The sequence below is a fragment of the Corvus kubaryi genome, unplaced genomic scaffold, assembly GCF_017639235.1.
Source record: "Corvus kubaryi isolate FWS band 111438036 unplaced genomic scaffold, C.kubaryi_AGA036_p1.0 split1-65, whole genome shotgun sequence".
In the NCBI taxonomy this organism is placed as follows: Eukaryota; Metazoa; Chordata; class Aves; order Passeriformes; family Corvidae; genus Corvus; species Corvus kubaryi.
Window position 1 is genome coordinate 6,590,084 of NW_024582080.1, and position 14,754 is coordinate 6,604,837.

Below are 14,754 nucleotides of genomic sequence, written 5' to 3' on the forward strand. Positions count from 1 at the left end.
GTGATCTGGAGGGGACTCATGAAAGAAGAAAAAAACCTGGATTTTTGTCAAAATATTCTTTACTGTTAGCTTTTTTTGGTGTTATTTCCAAATTATGTAAGATAGTTACGTCATCTTGCATCTACCTAATGTTTCAGAAGAAAGCCTGGTAAGACTTTCTAAGCATCAAATGCTTCTGAATACAAATCAAAGCTAAACAGATGCCATCAGAATAAAGAAAATTTTAATTTTGCCCTTCAAAATATCCAGACCTGAAAATGGGGAACTGAAGTAAATATTCTACATTGTACTTCATAACAAAAACATTTTAAGATTTTATAAAAATTCCCTTATAGTACAGAAGTAGAGATTTCTAGTTATTTTTAGGTCTTGGGGGTTTTTTTACCTCATCAGAACTAAAATAAAAGTTATAGAAATATTCTTCCTTAATCAAAATAGCAAAAATGTATATAAAATGCAATCTCAAGTTAAATGAGCAGGGTCCTGGAAGTTCAGTTACATAACACAAATTGTAACAGACATACTTGCATGTTAAATTTCCCTAAAATACAAATAACAATGGCTCTCCCTCTGTGCAAGACCTTGTAATGTACCTCCTTTTTCAAATCCTGCATGCTTTTTCATATCTGGAAAATAGGTGCTTTTTAAAATTATGAAATCTACGACTGTCAGAACTGAAAGAGGAGCCACCAGTGGTAGCCATTTTCATGTTTTAGGTGAAAACCCGTAATGTTCAGAAATATTGCTTTTATCATATTTCAGCATTTTCTAATCTATTTTGACTCCAGTGACTGCTCTCCCAGCTGTGAAATATATGCTGGCTGACACCCCTTCTGTCTCTCAATCCCATTAACATGTGCCCATATTGCAAACAGAAATTAGATATTAATTCCCTTTCATGTCACCCCTTTGGCATATCTCGCATACCTCTGCCCTCTCCCACAACGTTCTAACTGCCATAGCAGCATATCTTACAGTTTGGGAAACACTATCAAACTCCAACGCAGATTACAAGCAAAATAGTCTTCATTGCACAGCAAGCAAGCCAGATTTTAAAATAAAATTCAAAGCACAGTATATATATATATATATATATATATATATATATATACACACACAGAGTTTTTTTTTACTCACAAGAGGCTCTGCCATGATGATGCGAATCTTGCGTTCAGCCAGAGTAGTAAAGTTAACAAACAAGCTCTTCAGGACATATTCGCCTGGTTTACTGTCTGGGTCGATGCTGATGGGCAACATGGCTGGAGGTCCTTTTTCCCTCTGTGTACCAGAAACAGGTGGGACAGGTGGCTTGATATATCCGTTACCAACTGGAGAAGCTGAAATGTAGAAAAGACACATTTATTTTTGGGTAATTCAACATGCTTTAACTTTCACAGAGTACCTCAACAGCCCACTACACTGTCAAAGCAAAACTGGAGACTAGCTGCTATTCAAAGAAATACACAACACATAAATAAAACTTCCACGGTACCATAGGTAAAATACACATTATCTAACTGGAAGAAGAAATCAAAGATGAAATCTTTTATATTAAAATTGAGTGGTGTTTACTATGCAGTGCATATTCAATCTTCTTTTTTTTTACATGGTAAGACTTGCTGACACCTCACTGTTTGAATAACATCCTCATTTCTTATCTTTTGCATGCAGGTCAGACCTGTAACTCAGTTGTCAAGTAACAAAAATTTATCCTTTATACCTATTCAAACTGGCTTAGGCTAGCAAAAGTCAGGAGTTTGGTCTTTTGACTGTGGTGAATTGTAAAGGGTCTTATTCTCCTGTACTTCATTTTCAGGTCAGTCAAGAATGACTCAAAAAACAATATACATGTTACCAGTATAAATCTTACATGAAGAGTCAGACATGGAATGTTTTCCGTGGCCAAAAAATATTAATTATGTGCTAGCTTTCCTGAAAGTACCAAACCTTACAGTTCCATCTGGCACTTTTGAGATTACACCTGGTGCATTGTGCTCAGTTTTGTGCTCTCCCATACAAGAATGACATTGCTATTCTGAAGCAAGGCCAAGAGAGGACCATGAAGATGGTCAGGGGCTTGCTAGATTAGTAAAGGCTGAGAGTGCTGGACTGATTCAACCTTGAGAAGAGAATCTTATTGCACTTTTTAGCCACCTAACAGAGTATAGCAAAGATGCCACGGAACTAGACTCTTCTTTGAGCACAGGATGACAGGACAAGAGGCAACAGATGCTACTTTGAATGTGGGAAATTTCAATTAGATAAATGGAAAATCCACTGTGAAGGGGTGATCAAACACTGATACACGTTGTCCAGAGATATAGCAGAAACTCCATTGCTGGAGACACTTGAAACTTGACCAGACAAGGTCCTGAGAAACCTTCCCTAGCTGATGAGCAAGCTGAGGTTGGATTAATCATCCACCAGGGATACCTTCCAATGTAAATTACTCTGTGATTGAATTCTGCATAATGAGTATCAAGATATTGCATGCTAGAATGAGCTCTACTTACTGCTTTTTTGTGAAGGAGGAAAAATAAGTTGAAGCACTTCAAATGGTACCATATTACACATGAAATTTCCAAACTAAAATCCCCAGGGCTCAGCTCTTACTGGCAATAAAAGTAATGTTTGGTTTTCAGGCAGGTACTAGTAGCACCGTCTCTCTGTTAGTTTTGCCAGAGACTTTAAAAGTAGCAAATTAAGTAACACTGGCAAGCCCAGCCATTATCCCCTCTGAATGTAACACAAGTGTTGCAATGCCCACGAGCAGTACTGGTGATTGGGACAGAGATGCTTTAATGCAATACAAACCATGGAAATATTGTGAACTAAAACCATTGCAGCACTTCCCCATAGCATTGCACTCCAGAGCATTACATTATATGTCGCATCCAAGTTGCAAAGAAAGAAAGAGAGAAAGAAGAATGAACTACAATGATAATTGCCTCACTTCTAATACCTTTAGCCTTTTTGCTTTGAGGAACAGAATTACAACTCTTACTGAAATTAATTGTCAATTATTAGTGGCATATGAGTGTTTTAAGAAGAAATGAGATTTTTGACCTTTCCTATGTACTTCAACACTTCATTGCTGAACAAAAAAAAAAAAAAAAATTAAAAGTAAAAGAAAAAACTTTATGGTTTCAGAGCATTTAAAATATGGCAGAATCAGAACCCAAAATCACATGCTGAAAAATAAAAAAGGATCCACTGGAGAAAAGAGAACATGTTTTCCATTAGAAAAATCCGTTTAGAAGTTCCTATATGACTATAATAGAAGATAGAAATGCTTCTCTTCACGTAGCTATTATTCTGCAAGTGTAACACATCTACACTTTTCTTTGAAAATAACCCCCGACTGAAAAGGTACAGCATCACTCTTCAGCACAGCAGCAGCACTTCTCCCACTGTGACAGATGTTTCCTGCTAGATTTGTTTCCTGCAAAGTTTCACTTGATTTTTGAGGGCAAAAGCATTATCATGGAATCTTCCTGGCATTATGACTCTTTGCAAAAAAACAAAGTGTATAAAACAGTCCTACATTTATATTACACAAAACTTGTTCTAAAAATATGCTGTTGCTCTCAATAATAATCTACTTCAAAGTACTGAAAAAAGAGCCACCAGTCTAAGTGCTACTGCTCTTCTGTCACCACCTAGGCTCTCTTAAAATTTTAACATGAAGACAGTGGGATGCAAAGGATCAGATGCAAATTTTTATGGACTATCAAATACACTAGGCAATGGAAATCTCTCCACAAATAGCTTTAGGACGGAGTCAGACAATATTTTTACAATGAGGAATATATTTGCCAAATGTGTGGTTTTGACTGGCTTACATCTACCCATGAAATCAGCTTGATCTCCAAATGCTCGGTCAGGAAAATTTTTTGGTGAGCAGTGAAACCAATTTTCTTAAGGATTTGTGTCCTTTGTGCAGCGAAAGCCCCGTCCTTCGCACTGCCATCGCGCCGAGCTCCCCGCGCCGTTCCCAGGCTCCGCGCCGAGCGCCGTGCCCGGGCTGGGCGGGCGGGCTGCTCGCCAGCCGGGCTGCTCGCCAGCCGGGCCCTGCCAAGCACAACACTGCCGGCCCGGGCCGCCCGCCAATGGGGCCGGGAAGGAATCTGCGGCAATCTAATCAAACACAAACTTGCCTTCTGTTCCTTCGGCAATTTTACTTTAAACCTGGCTACTAAGCTCGAAACCTAGGGGGGATTCAAGGGAGCCAGGCAGGCACGCAGGCGGTGTGTGAGATCAGGTACGCATCACATCCTGGCGAAATTAAGTTTAGAAAAAACCTTAACCATGCTACCTGGGAGCTGCCACCCTAATCTTCAATCATTGTGGCATTCAGCCAAGATTCTGAGACTGGAATTTAAATCCACATAGTCATTGTTAGTAGGAAGCCTTTTAACAATGATTCTGTTAGGTTTGTGATGCAGGCGGATTTAGGTTTTTTCCCAGACATCCAACTGAAAAATCACTTATTTGCACACTGTAACAGAGGAATTCAATTATCTGTGAGATTTTCCAGTGCATCAAAAATTTTTATTCTAGCTCTTCTCAGAAATATAGAACTGTACAGCCTTTCTCCAAATACAGAAAAAGCATATCCTGGGGGTTAACATCTATCATTACTACAGCAATTACAGCAGTTAAAGAAATGACTGACATATGACATTGATTTAGTTCAATTTTTTAAAAGACCATTTTGTAGCTGTTAACTCCACTTAAGCATCTTTAGCATGAGAGCTAACATTGCCAACACTCTGAGGGTCTGGAGTTGATTATGAGTTGGTCATGAACTATTATATACAGGTTTGGCTTTCCAAGGCATCTTTTCAGCTCCATTATCTCCAGCATTTGCATATGCTTGATATTTGCATTGCAAAAATCTGGCCCAGTGACAAGACTATCACTGACATCTACACTAATAATGTATGAGCTTTAACAGAATATAGCTCTTATGCCTCGACCAAGAGCCCTATAAAATTCACTAAAAAAAAGTTGCCTCTGAGACATAAAACTGGAAATCAAGGACTCAAAAATTAGGAAATAGCTGCATTAAAGTCATCCCTGCTTGGTCCATTTATGTTGACACATTATAATGTGAGTCTTAGAAGTAGCAATAAAAAAGATGTGCTCAGTTTTTCCATCTACACCAGTGAAACGCTGCCCAAATTAAATAAAAGGCATAATTTTAACATGAGAAGTCACCATGTATAGTTTGTATGGGTTCATGCAGAAGAGATCTGGAGGGAGGTGGGTGGAAGGAAGGCGTTATACACAATTTGAGATACTGATCTCCTTAACAAATTTAGTTTTTAGTGCCTGCTTTTGAAATAATAAATGTTATACAAAGAGAAATACCAGAACAGACCACAGAAGCATTTATCTATATATTGTAGAGTACTGGTCACCACACAAATACTGCATTAAGTTAAACCCTTTACCTAGAGAAAAACAGCTCATTCCCCAGGAGAATGAATGGTGATGCACAGGGAGGAGAGCATGGTAACCCTGATGCCCAAGGACTCTGCAAGAGCAGAGAATCTACAGATCAAGTTTAGAAAATTGTATACATATTTAAAGCTCCTATCCTATGAAAATCTGTAACAAAGTTTAACCATGCTTGATCAACTATAAAATGTCTGTACCATTTGGGGATTTAACTCTGTCTGAAGCACATGTTCTTGTTTCCAACACGGACTCTTATTTTTCTACTAAATGTGCAATAAGCTGTATTTCAAATTATACTCTTATCCTACAGAGTATTTTCATTGAGCACAGGCTATAACCATACTATTTTCTCAATGTTATGTATTTTTTAAAAATTAAAGACAAGGAATAAATATGGAAGTATCACTGAAATATCAACCATGGTTGTCCTCACAAGCATATACTATTGCCACAGAAAGGCCTCCTGACATAAAATCACTGCTAGAATTTTCTATGTATTGATCATTTCCCTGATCAGAAAAACAGTTGCAAAAAAGCACAGCAGTTTTAGTGCAACACACGGTCAAAAGCTGATACTGGGGATGAGTACCAAATTAAATTATCATAAGAGAGCCCCTGCTATGGTCTGCACTACAGGTATTTTTCCTAAAGCTGTGAGAGGAGTCAAAACAACTGAATGATCATAATGCACAAGCCAAGAATCTGTGCTACACTGGATATAACTCCAGCCATAAAGAGTTACTGACTTTTCAGTATCTTTAAGCAGAAAAAACAGAGGTTGCATTTTTTTTTTAGTAAACTGTGTCAAATTTACACTTTAGCAACAACGAGCGAACTAGTAAGACAAACACAAACATCTATCTGCAGTATTTTCATACCTACCGAGACCCTTTATAAAGCTGATCACGCTGGATTTTCTCCAACATGCTACTGTAATATCCATGAGCCTGTGAATACCTGAAATGTTCCCCTCCTTCAGTCAGAAAAGTTAGAATCCTTTTCTAACTAAAATTGAAAAATAAATTAGTTGTTTCATAATCCTGTTTCACACTTCCCCACTGCTTGTGAGGAAGACATTTCCTTCAGTTTCTTGGCATTGCTTTTCAATAGACAAATGCTGAAGAACTGCAATGTGTGAGCTAGAGCAGGCCTGCGGATCAGCTCAGCCTTTCCATAACCAAAGGGGTAATTTTTAGCTTCAGCATATGATGATGACCACTCACAGAGTGGCTGCATGTCTATATTTATCCAGAAGTACATACTATGCTGACAGATTAGTGAAACTACTTCAGGCACTCCAAGAACATGAGACAGGATAATGGAGTTCGACACAAACAAACCACACATATCAAACACATGTATTATCATACAATCCAAGCTGAAAGCAATTAGTATAGAAATGCAAAGCACAGAGACAACACAGGACGGGTTTTGTTTTGTAACTAAAGTCTTTTGGCCAAAAGTACATACAGTCTAAATTCCTTTCGATAAAACCAACCCAGTATCTCTTCTTTTCCCGTGCCAAGAATCAGTGAGAAACCACATATCCTTAAGAATAACCGTACATCTGCTGCAATAACTCTTGAGAAAATTTGCTTTGTTTTAAAATAGCAATTATAACGTTAAAAAGAAAGTGAAAAAGACATTATTAAATAAAGCATGAAGAATTTAATTTACAAGGATATGGTTAATGCACCACAAAAGGTTGCTTTTTCACCTTTTGAAGGAGAACATTCCCAATTAATTCAAGCTTGATAGAGAATAAAAAAAGGGAGCTTTTGCTGAAAGAAACATACTAAGGTCTAGCAGATCCATTCTTATCTTGGTAAAATGAACTGTATGATTCCCAAGAAAAATGTTAGTCCAGCATATTAGTAAGATGCAGTAATAGCACTATTTAATGTAAGCATTATTTTCATAATTAATTTGCATGTTTCAAGAAAAAATAACCATAAAGGTATAGAGTTAACCAATAAAACATAGTACTAATGACTTGAAATATCTATGATAGAAAATAAACTTATTTGAAGTACAGGACTTTACAACAAGCAATCAATGCCACTAATGTCTGCTCTTTTTTGTGTTTCTGACTCTTTCTTAGGAGGACTTACAGTAAAAAATGAAAGACCAGGAAGAATTCAGTGGACACCAAGTCCCACATCCAGACTATCTGGAAAGCAAAAGTGTAAATTATGGTAGTACTGGTCTTGGCCTTACTCTTCATAGGGGTTACAATGCAATGTAATGACACTGTTCTCAACTGCATGCTTACATAAATATAGTAAACTAATTATTAAAATGAATGTAAGAAACCGCAATTTTATGGCCTGTAGTGATTTCTAAGGTCCATAAAAGCTGCTGTACAAATCTACCATAAGCAACAGCTCTGCAGACCCAGTTTCCTTCTCTAGTAGTGGAAATGAATTACACTTCCAGCTGCAGTAAGGCTGGCCTGCACTGGCCCAGGGATGGAGAGATGTGTAATAACCCTTTGCATACACATGTCCCAGGCAGAGAGTATCGACTGTGGAGCTTTGAAACTACACTTACTGGAACATACTGCTTCAAAGCTTCCTCTATTTTAATAAACAATGTAAAATAAGCAGTAAAAAACACATAGACAAATATTCATATTACATGAAATTGAGTCCCTGTGAAGGATCATTTCCCTCAAGGTAAGGGAATTTTTTTCAGTGAAAAATTCCCTCACTGACAGCTGTACGTAGACACAGACATTAGGTACAGGCACATACAGATAATAAGAATATATAAGAAAGTCTATATGAAAAAAATCTCAACCATATTTTCCCTCTTAGTAGAACAAGGTTGTCTCCAAAATTGGAAATCTCAGTAAACGCGTATTCTAAAACTCCAGACTCTGAAGACTATCTAAAACTGTTCAGGCAACTATTGGAGAAGACAATCAGTCATTTTGTGCAGCTGTCTTGACAAGAACATGACATAAAACTATCCCAACTCATGCTGACTTTCAAAAGCCTATTTAATGCAAATACAGAAATCTTCAGGAAGAGTTTCTTTGGTTGACCAACTAGACAGATGGTCTGCAATGAAACAAAGATAAAACCCAAACAGTTGCATGCAAAATAAAAGTCTGGAAATTCCTGTGCCAGAGGAAATACTATCTAGTCTAGAAGATAAAATAGAGAAGAGACAGTGAGATCAGTGGGGAAAAGTACAAAAGAAGTTCAAGATTCTGGAGCAAAACAGCTCATTCAGAAAATAAGTCTAAAGGGAATAGACTTGGGAGAATATCCAATAAATCATCTTGAGATGACCTAAGCTCTCCAAAATGGATATCCTCAAATACTTGATTATGCTGAAACTATAAGAGAGAAAAGGCTAATTTATACATTTCAGGTTCCTTAATTTCTTTAAAGAGACATGCCTCAGGAGAGTAATTTGTGTAAACTGGCACGGGAAGAGAAAGGAAGAAGATACCTTCCATGATAAAGGCACTCCAGGACTTGGTTACCGATTTACCCAAGATAAGACCAACATTTTAAATTATTTCTGTCTGAGTATATAGTGAAAAAATGCTGTTGCCAGGTTTAGATATACGTATTCCACTCTTTTCACAGTATTTGTGGAACTACAAAAGACACTTCCAAATCCTGCAGATTTGTAAACTTCCTATTCCTTTTAGCATAATAGGAGAATACAAATTTCATGTGAACTCAAGGAACAGCAAAGACAGAAAACAGGAGACAAATTAATTAGTGCATCCACTAAGAAGTGGCAAAATGGCCAATAAAGTGTAAGCTTTGGCCAACCCAACTACTCTATCCAAGGAAAAGGAGGCATGAGCGTTGTGTGTGTATGCACGTGCACACGTTAGCCATTCAATTTATTTTCAGTATCTTATACAAACACATGCCTAAAACAGACCATATGATATCCTCAGTGAGACTGAACATTTTGGGACATAAGGCTAACTCTTCATAGCAAACTCATTCAGCCCTCCCCTGAATCCAAGGGTGGACAATGATTTGCAGAATGGAGCCTAAGAACATGTCCCAGATGTGGTAAATTTTTAACAATCAGATCCAATCCTCTGCAGGATAGAAACAAAATGCAGCATCCATGAAAATAAATATATGGCCACTCAGTAGGCCTTATGGGTGCTAAAATATCACTTGTGGGGAATGCTCTTCTCTGCACATCTACAAAGAGTTCACATGTTCATTCCACTCAGAGATGCTTATGAAGCTGCCATCTTCTGCGATGGATCCCACCAGAAAATAATCAGTTTAATAGAGACACCTTTGCCCAAACTCCAGGAAACATTAGTCCCTACATGACTGTAACATACAGATAGGTCTTACTGGAGATGGATGTGGTGAAGTGCCTGTTCGCTTTGAAGCCAAGGATCTTGTTCAACCTAGAACCTTGGAAAAGCTAAAACTGTTGTTTTGGCCTTATTAGCCACTAGCAACCTTCTGGCCCTCACATCCCAGCTGCTGGTAGGTAAATGTTAAGCTTTGTAATCCTCAGAGGAGCACTGCAATTCTCTGCAAGAGAGCGGTAATTGATGTGAGAGCCTGTAGAGGAAAGCAGTGAGTGGAAGACATTTTCTCCCCTTGCATATGCAGAGGATTCAAGAACGATGATTGCCAAAACAAATAAACAAACAGGAAACCCTGTCATATGTGTCCCTTGATTTCTTTTAAAGGCCTTTTCACTGACTTGGCTAAGCTCCTAGTAACTATGATCCTGTAAGATGTAGCCTTTCCCTCCCTCCTTCTCCTAAGTGGCAGGTCAGGGGTTGAGCAGCTGTTCTAGGTTCTTATCTCAGATCCTTGCAAGATGTGAGTGAGGCAGGAAAGCAATTCTTCTTCCCTCCTATTCTTTTTGCTCACCATTTATTTTCCTGCTTCTTTTTCTCTAAATCATTATTTTCTTGTTTACATATACCATGTGCTGAAGATATGTGCTGAAGATATGTGGGAATACAGGCATGCAACATAAAGATTTTTAACTGTACCAGTTATAGAATTTGCTTGGTAATTATGAGATTAAAGACTGAAAAAGCTAGATGGCATGGAAAATCTTGTGGAAAATCTAAAACAGTTTTCACATTTGAGTGTTTTATTTAGGGGTAACTTCTCACTAAAGGAAGCATCTTTGTTGCTTCTGATGGGATCCAAATCAAACAAAAATACTTCTCAGTTCCTGTGTTTTATATGGTAATGACACGTTACCTCTTTGAAGGCTGACTTGAGATTAACAATATACTTTCAAAAGATTTCAAAGATCTTGGTATCTTTTCTACATAACTTTTTACCTTTTCCAGTTATTCCAAAAGAAAAAACTCCAAAGAAGGGTGAAAAGATATTTTCAGATGAATAATTGTTGGGGTTTTTTTAAACGAAAACTAAAACAGAGACAAGGTTTATTTCTGAAACTACACCAGAATTTCTTTGGGCTCCAATAGAGCTTAAAAGCCATTTTATTTTAAATAAAGACATTCATAATCTTCTTTTACTTTTTTTTTCAGGTACTAGGGCAAAAAGGCTAAGCTCCACTTTGGTTTTATTGGATCAGAAAATAGCTTCCTATAAGAATTTTAGACAGACATTTTGTTGCATTTGCTTTCCTTTTCAGAGACAGGGAGATGAAGACACTCCTGTAATTTTGTGGTTGACGGGTGTTAGCAGAAGAATTATTTTTAGGGAACTTGGAAAAGGGCCTAGGAAGTACAAGGCTTAAAGAGCCCAAAAGAGAAGGAATAGTTACTTCCAGAAGAGGGACCGCTAGCAAGCAGGGAGGATGTGACCCATATCTTCGTTTACTGCTGTGCTTATTTTGGTCGGGGTAGAGTTAATTTTCTCCACGGCAGCTGGTATGGGGCTGTGTTTTGGATTTGTGCTGTAAACAGCATTGATAATACAGGGATTTTTCAGTTACTGCTGAACAGGGCTTACACAGAGCCAAAGGCCTTCGCTGCTTCTCACCCTGCCAGCAATGGGCTGGAGGTGCACATGGAGGTGGGAGGGAACACAGTTGGCACGGCTGACCCCAGCTGACCAAAGGGAGATCCCAGACCATGTGGTGTCATGCTCAGCTTATAAAGCTGGGGGAAGGAGAAAGAGGGGTCATTCAGAGTTACAGTGTCTCTCTGCCCCAGTTACTGCAAGGCGTAATGGAGAGCTAGCTTTCCTGGGGATGGCTGAACACCTGCCTGCCCATGGGAGTGAGCCAGTGGCCTTGTGGCGCTTAGTTGCCAGCTGGCTTTAAACCATGACATCCATACATTTTCTCTTTGTGACAATATACTTTTCCTTTTCTACTTAAATGTTTTGCAATACAACTGTAAGTCTGTGTAAGATGGAATTTTGAAAAGATATTTAAATTGTTTATTTTTTACTAGAGAGAGACATTAAATGCTTGCAGCTGAGTCCTATTCCAATTTCAACAGCTACCTCAGATGTTTGAACTGGAACCGTCCCTGAATTTTTGTTGTCTGTTTGTTCACACTTGCTCTTCCAAACTCCTGACATGTTGGATCATGCTGTTAAAAACTCTTGTCTTTCACTGGAATGGAAACAGCATATCGCATGTGGATGACGTGTCTTCTGTGCAATGTACACATATGTATGAAAACCTGAGTGTGTTGTGATGCACTCATGCAAACAAGCAGTACTTTATTACCAATGTACAAAAAGAAACAGCTTGTAGTTCTAGTGACATAACACTGTTCAACATCTAAGAGTTGGTTTCCTAGAGCTTTGCTCATTTCATGCCAGAATAAAGATGCCTAGTTATGTTTCAAAGTCTAGTTATGTTTCAAAGCGTAGTACTACTAAGGAAAATCTTAAAATTGTACTTGCCTTCTTGACCTCATCTTCTGGTGCACCTGATCTACTCTATGGGTGTCTGTCAGGGAAAGTTACAAATTTAGCCACCTACAGACCAAATATCAAACTTAATCTAGCCATCCAGGCTCTGGGTAAATTGTGACCGACATTTCTAGGTGATCCATCAAACCCTTCTTAGATTCTTACCTCAAAACAGAATAAATCACTTTCTAGAGGTGCCTATCACTCATTCAGTGATTTCTGAAAGAGAACTGACAACAAAGATATACATCCCAAAGTTATTAGTGATGACTCTCACTCTTAAACCTGTAGACTCTTCAAGAACACCTTGTATGGATTAAAATGCACTGTGGCGCATTTTAGCTGCTGCTGGCTAGAATTCCTGCCCTTGCTTGTGTGGGTGGAAAATGGCACAACACCAGCAGTAAACCAAGCCACAGGTTGGATCTGTGGACTGGCAAGTTAAACCTTCACACACCAAGAAGGCTTTCATAAAATTTTGTGAAGCCTTCTGTGATGACACCACAGGAGGGATTTCTGTGAATAAAGACTAACACAAGAGACACATCAATCATGTTTCCCTCTACAGTGGAGCACACAAAGTAACATCTATACAAAGAAAAATGAAAGAAAAAATTCTGCAGCCAAAGTCTGGATTAATATTTATCAATCCCCTACTCTACATCTGATTGAACCACTGTCATTACTTAATACTGGCTGCAGCAGCACACTCATAACATTGTCTATCTTCCATATTAAATGCTATTCGGCCTCTTTGCTTACAGCTGTCTTTTATCAGCCACAGACCATTACGATGCCATAGTATCTAAAAATGCTTTATTACATTACATTAACAATTCTTTGAAAGTGGGTTCATTTGCTTCTTAGCCACAAACCTAAATGCAAATGCAAATGTTTGCTGCTATGGTAGACTGCAACTCCAGGACAAAAATACTTTCTGTGGTGACTGAAATACAAGATAATTCCTTTTATCATCCACATGAGCTCAGTGAAGGTTTGTGAAAATTTAGTTTGAGTGCAGCTGCCCACTGAAAAACTTTCACTTGAACACTAAGTGGAGTGCATGAAATTTAGTTGCTGTCCAAGGGACCTTCTGCATGAGCAGTCAGTAGCAAATACCAAATACAACATGGACAGGACATTGCTCTCATGCTGGTGGGCCATGACAGAAAACTTCTTCCATGTATTGAAATGTCTAAATGTTTTGGAATGCCAGAAATATGTTATTAAATTTGGAGAGGAATGGGCACCTATTGAGATGAACTCGGTGTAATTTAATTACCAAAATAAAGAAAGAATCCTAGGGTTCACACTGAATTTCTCAAATAAACAGCTTAAACCCTGCAAAAACAGAGTAATTCATTAGAAAAACCAAAGAGCCTAAACAAATCTTAGAATAATAAAAAGATACTTTTTATAGTATATTCGAAGGGAAATTCACTATTCCTGAGGGCTGGGACAAAACTAAGGTTGTATCAGATTTTCTCAAGTGTCAGCAAGGGCAATCCAGGCAATCACAGCACAGCTGGCCTGATACTCATCCTGGAGTGGCTGCATTTCACTAATAATGAACCAAAGTATGATAATACAATGCAAAAATCATAGGTTTATGGAAAATAAATTTTATTAAATTAACTATATCTTTCTATGAGATTATAAATTTGGTTAACAAGGCTGAAAGTGTAGTCTTACATTTTTGCTTGGCAATTGGATTGGTATTTTACCAAACTCTAAAATCAATGTTCACAACAAATACAGATTAAAAGATAGGTAACATCTATGGATTAAGGAAGAATCATACTGCAATGAATGTACTTCTAGTGGAGGTACAGAGACCAGTTCTTGGTTCTATACTATTTATCCTTACTGTTAACGACATAAAAAAACCCCTTTTTTTGAAAGTTTACAGGCAAAACTGAAATTAAGAGTGATAGATAGAAAAAATAGCAAAAAAAAGTCCTTCTACTCTGTTTGAATAGCATTTGAAACTTAAATACAAGCGAATAATACATGAGATATTAATTCTAACCTATGGAGGATTGCATAGCCAGAAACAAGGCTGCACAGACAGAATAAGGCTTTCTCTTCCTGGGAAACACTGATGATGAAAAAAGGCCCGAGACCAGGATGACTAATGTGTTGAAAACAGGCTGCTATTCTTGTGACCTGAAGAGCTATGAAGAGCCTTTTCAAGCAGTATGAAAAAAAGCAAAAGCAGGAAAGCTCTACTGCTTCACTGTCAGTGGCTCTGCAACCACTGCTGGATGCTCAGTCCTGTTCTGGTGTCTGCAGCTTGAAAAAAGATGCTGGTGAACTAGAGGACATTCGGGAAAGGCAACTGTAACTCATGAGTGCAAAAGTTGCCTTTAAATTCAATTTAATTTGACCATGAGAAAGTTACACAGAAAGTTATCCTCTAACGGCAGGAATTTGC

General features: G+C 38.0%; 1 protein-coding gene across 11 annotated transcripts in view; it reads right to left on the minus strand.

Moving 5' to 3' along the window:
• Positions 1–14,754, minus strand: part of FRY (FRY microtubule binding protein) — a 227,714-nt gene that overhangs the window by 131,108 nt on the left and 81,852 nt on the right. For 10 of the 11 annotated variants that reach the window (XM_042014107.1, XM_042014101.1, XM_042014097.1 and 7 more), the window contains one exon: positions 1,138–1,337. In XM_042014107.1, the coding sequence (XP_041870041.1) occupies positions 1,138–1,257 (120 nt within the window). In that variant the 5' untranslated portion in view covers positions 1,258–1,337. Of the gene's footprint in view, positions 1–1,137; positions 1,338–6,345; positions 6,422–14,754 lie in introns of those variants that run through there. The other variant, XM_042014104.1, reaches the window with a different exon arrangement.